We start from the raw sequence: 7769 nt of genomic DNA on the forward strand, positions 1-7769 counted from the left end.
GTTGCATTGTTTGAAGGTAACGAGAAAAGAATGAATGGAATCTTGGGATGCCATAATTGAAGTTAGAAGAAAGAAGTAAGAAGTGACAGTGAGAGATGGGAGCAATGGTGGCACAAAAAGGTGGACTTGGGCGGTGGATCTATTTCTTAAGGATATGACGTTCAAATTTGTCTCATTGCTTCATGTTTGTGAATATCAACATACCAATTATTCTATATTCCAAGGTCAATATATCAACTTATAAGGGCTCAACTACCTAGTGCTTTTCTTAATATATTTATTGTATTATTCTAGATCTTAGAATGTTATTTTATTCCATAATATAATTTTTTATTATTTTAATATTTAAATTAAAATCATTATGTGATAAATAAAATGTTAAGTAATATGATCAAATTACCATATTTTATGGTAATATTTATGCGTCAGGTCATCATTTAAAATATAAATAATAATAATAATAATACATATCAATCACGTACATAATTCATAAATAAAAAATATTTCCATATGGTTCTTTTGTCTTTAACATTCTTGTATAGTTGATTCTTTTAGCTTAAGTTTTTGGCTGTATCAATTTCTTAATATATATATATATATATATATATATATATATATATATGTGTGTGTGTATGTATTTGGAGTTTTAGTTACCTTTAAGACATTTACGAGCTTTTGAAGTGATAAGCCTTCAAATTTTTAGATGTTGACATTATTATTTGTGGTTTTCATTGTTTATGCAAACTTTTCAAAATCTTATTAATATCATCATAATTGTCATATTATCATTGTGTTTTGTTTAAAGAATGAAGAATTTAATATGGTTTTAAATATATTATTTCACATGTTTTCACTTTCTTCTATGTTGAGAAAAAGAGAAAATAAATCATTGAGAGAAAAGGAAAATATACAAAAGAAATTTAACTAAAAGAAAAGATGAAAAAAAAAACTCACAGAGAATGATATTGATCTTCTTCTGCTTGTTAACCGAACGGTGTTCTACGTTTTCCTAACGTTCGGTCTTTGTAACATATATAGTTTTCTTTACTGCTTCATTTTATTCTATTTTTTCCCTTTTTGTATAAAGCTTTCGCTGTACTCATTACAAATTATTCAATATCATTCATTTTCTGTCTCTGTTCCTTTTCTCTGGATCTTTCGTTTTCTTTCTTCTCAAATATACTTACATGGTATCAAGAGAAAGAGATAATTAGGGTTTTTCTTTTGCCCTCTTTTTCTTCTTCTTCTTCCTTATTCTCTTCTCATGGCTTCCTCTACATCCACCACAGCCACCGTCTCTCCCACCGCTGCCACCGTCTCTCCCACCGCTGCCACCGATCATCTCACTAATCCCGCTCATCCTCTGTTTCTTCATCCCGGTGAAAACCCAGCCCTCATTCTTGTCAATCCGCCTCTCTCCGACAACAATTATCAACAATGGCAGCACGACATGCTTGTTGCTCTTGAAACCAAGAATAAAGACAAATTCGTTCTTGGTACTACTTCTTGCCCTCCTCCCACTGATGTTCTTCATGAAGCCTGGAAAAGATGCAACAAAATGGTGATTTCATGGCTGACGCGTTCTATGACTCTACCCATCAAACAATTTGTCATGTGGATGGATTCTGCCTCTGAGATTTGGAATGATCTTCTTCAACGATTTTCTCACGGCGATAAGTTTCGCATCGCTGATCTCCAAGAAGCTCTCCAATTTTGCAAACAAGGTGATTCTACTGTTTCTCAATATTACACTCGTCTTCAAATCATCTGGAAAGAACTTTCTTTGTATAAGACTATTCTTGTCTGCACCTGTAAATTTCCTTGCACCTGTGGCTTATTGACCAAGATTCAACAAGAACGCAACGATGACTCTGTCATCAAGTTTCTTCGTGGCTTAAATGATGAATTTTCCCAAGTCCGGTCTCAAATTATGCTTATGGAACCCATGCCGATCTTCCTAAAACCTTTTCCTTGGTCCTTCAACAAGAACGGGAATTTCATCATTCTTCCTCACAAATTCCACAAGATTCCATGGCAAACATTAATTTCCAGGATCCTCAGAACAAGACCCTTACCACCTCTCGTGGTGCTTTTTCTGGTCGTGGACGTGGACGTACCACAAAATTTGGTGGTCGCGCTAAATACTGCGATCATTGCAAAAGAACGAATCACACCTCTGACAATTGCTGGATTAAATATGGTCTTCCTCAAGGTTATAAACTCAAAATCAAAACGGATTCTGATACCTCCAATTCTTCTATCCACCTGACTGATGGCGTCTCACTCCCCTCCACTGCCTCCACTGCTGATGCCACCCAAATTCAACACAATTTTACTTAAGAACAGTATGACGCTATTCTTGGATTGTTGAAACAATCTCAACCTCATACTCCTAAGGTGGCTAGCGTTAATCAATGTACTCAATATTCATCAGGTTCTTTCTCTAACGCACATTTTTCCTCTTGGATTATAGATAGTGGAGCTACTGATCATATATGCTCTTCAAAATTTCTTTTCAAATCTCTACATCCTATTACTCCTATTTCTATACGTTTACCAAATCAAAGTTTTGTTACTGCTGCCTTCTCTGGGACTGTCTTTTTAGGTGATTTGATTTTGCAAAATACTCTATTTGTTCCAAATTTCTCTGTTCATCTTATTTCTGTTTCTAAACTGTTACATTCCAATAATTATCTTGTTGTCTTTCATAAAAATAGTTGTCTCATTATGCAGATGGACACTTACCAGACGATTGGAGTAGCTAAAAAATGCCAAGGCCTCTTTTATCTTCTTAGTAATAATACCATAACCACTTCAGAATTAAATGTTCTTTCTTCTACTTTTCATAATAATTCCAGTGATTCTTGTAATCTGTGGCACATGAAACTTGGCCATCCTTCAAATAAAATTTTCCAGACAATAGCTTCTCAATATTCTGATATTTCTTTTCACTTCATTGATGCTTGTGATGCTTGTGCTTTTGTTAAACAAAAACGTCTTCAATTTTCTGTTAGCAAAACTAAATCTCCTTGTTTCTTTCATCTCATTCATGTTGATATTTGGGGCCCTCTTTCTATCACTTCCATTGATGGCTATAAATATTTTTTAACCGTTGTTGATGACTATAGTCGTTTCACATGGCTTCTTCTTTTGAAACACAAATCTGATGTTAAATCTTTACTTCAAAACTTCATTCTTTTAACTGAAAACCAGTTTTCCTGTAAACTTAAAATTTTACGGTCTGATAATGGACAAGAATTTCTTCTTAATGATTTTTATTCCACAAAAGGCATCTTTCATGAAACCACTTGTGTTGCTACTCCCCAACAAAATGGTATTGTTGAACGGAAGCATCAACACATTCTCAATGTTTGTCGGTCTCTTCTTTTTCAATCTCAAGTTCCTAACCTTTTCTGGTCTTATGCTATAAAGCTTGCCATTCATATTATTAATAGACTGCCAACGCCTTTTCTTCAAAATAAATCTCCTTATGAACTTGTTTATTCAATTAAACCTGATTTTTCAAACCTAAAAGTTTTTGGATGTTTATCATACTCCAGCTCTACTACTGCAGGCCGCACAAAACTTGATTCCAGAAGCAACAAATGCATTTTTCTTGGATACAAATCTGGAACCAAAGGGTTTATGTTGTATGATTTACATTCCCATTCTATTATTGTTTCACGACATGTTATTTTTCATGAACATATTTTCCCTTATCAAAATTCTTTGACTTCATCTTCATCTCCTACATATGATGATACTTCTGATGTTCTTTTTTATTTTCCTATTATGACACCTGTTTCCACTACCCCAAATTATCCTCCTAATAACACCTCTAATCATACTGCTGATAATCCAATTACTCCTAATGTTGAACAACGACTTTCTCTTAGAAATAAGAATAGACCTAAATATTTAGATAATTATTATTGTGGCACTACTTCTAGTTTTACATCATCATATACAACCCCGTATCCTATACACTTGTTTCTTTCTTATGATAAATGCTCTTCTAATCATGCTTCTTTTTGTCACAATATTTCTGCTCAAGTTGAACCTTCTTCCTTTAAAGAAGCCAGTAAGTTTGATTGTTGGAAACAAGCCATGAATTCTGAGCTTTCTGCCCTTGAAAGCAACCACACCTGGACTTTGGTGGATCTCCCTGCTGGCAAGAAACCCATCAGTTGTCGTTGGGTTTATCGTATCAAGCACAAAGCGGATGGTTCTATTGACAGATATAAAGCTCGCTTAGTGGCAAGAGGTTTTACTCAAATTGAAGGAATAAATTACTATGAAACCTTTTCCCCTGTTGTTAAAATCATTACTGTCCGTCTTGTTCTTGCTCTTGCTACTAGCAACAAATGGTTTCTTCATCAGTTAGATGTTGACAATGCATTTCTTCATGGCGACTTACATGAAGAAATATACATGACGCTTCCCCCTGGTCTTTGCCCGTCTACCTCTGGTCTCGTTTGCAAGCTTCATAAGTCACTTTATGGTTTAAAACAAGCTAGCAGAAATTGGAACCACAAACTTACATCTGAACTTCTCTCTCTCGGGTACACACAAAGTGCTGCTGACCACTCCTTATTCATCAAGCATTCGTCCTCCACTATCACCATCATTCTGGTATATGTTGATGATATACTTTTATCTGGAAATAGCTTGTCTGAAATTAACATTGTCAAAAATCACCTGCATCGCAAATTTCACATCAAAAACCTTGGTGATCTTAAATACTTTTTGGGATTCGAAATTGCTAGATCTCAAGCAGGTTTGTGTATAAATCAGAGAAAGTATTGTCTTGAATTGATTTCTGAAGCTAGAATGTTAGGATGCAAACATGCTCCCACACCAGCCGATCCCTCTGTTAAGCTTCACGCTGATGAAGGACTCCCTCTCACAGATCCTTCTTCTTACCGTCGCCTCATTGGAAGACTACTCTATCTCACTCACACACGGCCTGATATTGCTTTTGCCGTTCAACATCTTAGTCAGTTTGTTTCTACTCCTCGTCAACCTCATATGCAACAAGCCATGAGGATTATTAGATATTTAAAGAATGCTCCTGGTTCTGGTCTTTTATATGCTGCTGATAATTCCTTCCGCATTCATGCATACTCTGATTCTGATTGGGCCACTTGTGCAACCACTCGCAGATCCGTCTCTGGTTTTTGTGTTTTTCTTGGTACAGCTCTTATTTCCTGGAAATCAAAGAAACAAACCACCGTTTCTAGATCTTCTTCTGAAGCCGAATACAGGTCCTTAGCCTCTTTAACTTGTGAATTGCAATGGCTACAATATCTTTTAGCAGATCTGCATATATCGTGTCCAACTCCTTACTCTGTTTACTGTGACAATACTTCTGCCATCCACATTGCTAAGAATCCCACTTTTCATGAAAGAACAAAACACATAGACATAGACTGCCACGTTACCAGACAAAAACTCCAAGACGGTCTTATCAAGCTTCTTCACGTTTCTTCTAACAATCAACTTGCAGATATTTTCACCAAGTCTCTTTACTCTTCTACCTTTAACACTATTACTTCCAAGCTAAACCTGCAGAATATCCATGTTCAGCTTGAGGGAGGGTGATAGAGATCTTCTTCTGCTTGTTAACCGAACGGTGTTCTACGTTTTCCTAACGTTCGGTCTTTGTAACATATATAGTTTTCTTTACTGCTTCATTTTATTCTATTTTTTCCCTTTTTGTATAAAGCTTCCGCTGTACTCATTACAAATTATTCAATATCATTCATTTTCTGTCTCTGTTCCTTTTCTCTGGATCTTTCGTTTTCTTTCTTCTCAAATATACTTACAGAGAAGAGGCGAAAGAACTCAAAAAGAGAAGAGAATGGAAAAAAATAACTACATTTGAAATCACGTATTGAGACTATATATATATATATATATATATATATATCAAAGGTAGATTCGAAAACTTTCATTTTTTTTTCTATTACAAATTTTGAATATGTATCTTTTTTCTTAAAAGTATTACTTATATAAATTGTAATGCTTTGTTGCGTAGTGAACATGGGCATATCAAAGAACAATAACATAAACAATGGAAAGATGAAAAGAAGATCATAGACGATAAAAGTACAAATATAGAAAGAGATGCTTATATAAATATTTTCTATAGGTTTTTCCTACACTTACAGGAAACTTATATGAACATTTTCGTGTTAAATGAATAAATTATATGCTTTGAAATTTGTAATCATTTTTGTATAGAAACTTTGTCCACTATAATTCAAATGAAATTAAAATATATATATATATATATATATATATATATATATATATATATATATATATATAATAAAAGTTTAGGAAACTAAAAATATTTTAAAAATTATTTAATAACTTTGTCTTAATTGTATTTGATTCAAGAATAAAAAAGGTGAACAAGTATGAAAATAATATTGGAGGTTTTTTCATAGTACATGTAATATTTCGTTCGATAAGTATGCTAGATAAGAGTCGTATTATCTTTAAATGTTAGAAATTTGTCTTTCATGATATAGATTGTTTAAATTTGAGGATGAAGTCCTTTTAAAAGGGTAAGAATGATTTTTAAGAAAGTAAGAATGATGTGACCATAATTTAAGAAGAACCTGTATTATTAAAAAAAATTGAGTTACTACAAAAATAAGTTAATCCGAAAAGAAAAATACAGTTTATTTAGTCTAACTAAATATCAATATGAATATGTTTTTTTATCGATAAAATGTTAATCGTTAATGTTTTATTAGTGAAAAAAAATTGATTTTATAATTTTTCACTTTTTTCTGTTAATAGAAATACATATTAATAAGAATAATTTATGAATGAGCATGACATACACTCATATTGCATTCTTTTATGTTGATTTACATTTTTTTAAGGAGTGATTGCGACTAGAGGTGTCAATTTGTCTTCAAGAGTTACTTCTTTTTATTAATACATGGTTATGAGTTGAAAAAGCCTTAGCTTTTAAAGTCCTTTCTTAAAGTGGCATGATAAGTTTCAAGCGGTTTCTTCTTAGTGGAATATTTTAATTACCTTTTAAATATTTTTCATAATATCATTAGTCTTTAAAATATTTTAAATTTCTAAATATTATCATTTATTTTACATTAACTATAAATTGGTTATTATTTAATTTTTACTAACTTGTAACTTAATAGGAAAGTAAATATTCAACCTGACTTGTCAGACAAGATCAAACCAATCTAACTTAGGTTCACTCGAAACTATATTAATCGTGAGTTCAAACTTGTTGAACATGTCTCAACCTAAATTAGCATGACATGATCTAAGCTTAGCTCAACATCGGCTTGACATGTATCCAATTCAACATGGCCTAATCAACTCAACCCGATGTAGGCTAGACTTGATTTATCTAAAGATCGATTCGACTCAACTAGAACCAAAGTGGGAAAAATCAACTCGGTCTTATGGGGCTTAACTAGAATCAATAAAAATCAAACTATGTGACTCAATATGACATAACTTAGTTTTACTTAGCCTAACATGTGCATAACTATACTCAATTGGATGTATTTGACTCGACTAGGCCTAAGGTGTATTTGACTTAACTCTGTCTGAGATGAACCTACATGTCTCGACAAAAATTGAATCTAACTTGACTTAGTATGAGATAGACTTAATTTGTCTTAATCCAATGTACACTCAAATTGACTTAGCATAAGGTGAGTTTGATTAGACTTAACCAAAAATGGACCTAACATGACTTAGCTAAAAATGGATCAAACATG

At 33.0% G+C, this 7769-nt stretch overlaps 1 protein-coding gene across 1 annotated transcript; it reads left to right on the forward strand.

Moving 5' to 3' along the window:
* Positions 1-973: 973 nt before the first annotated feature.
* On the forward strand, positions 974-2913 carry LOC124836783 (uncharacterized). Its single transcript, XM_088114838.1, has 2 exons — positions 974-2434; positions 2734-2913. Exon 1 carries the CDS (start codon positions 1265-1267, stop codon positions 2267-2269), a length of 1005 nt encoding a protein of 334 aa, XP_087970964.1. The 5' UTR covers positions 974-1264; the 3' UTR covers positions 2270-2434; positions 2734-2913.
* The last annotated feature ends 4856 nt before the right edge of the window (positions 2914-7769 follow it).

The sequence above is a fragment of the Vigna umbellata genome, chromosome 5, assembly GCF_029865625.1.
Source record: "Vigna umbellata cultivar VRB3 chromosome 5, Vumbellata_1.0, whole genome shotgun sequence".
Taxonomy (NCBI): Eukaryota; Viridiplantae; Streptophyta; class Magnoliopsida; order Fabales; family Fabaceae; genus Vigna; species Vigna umbellata.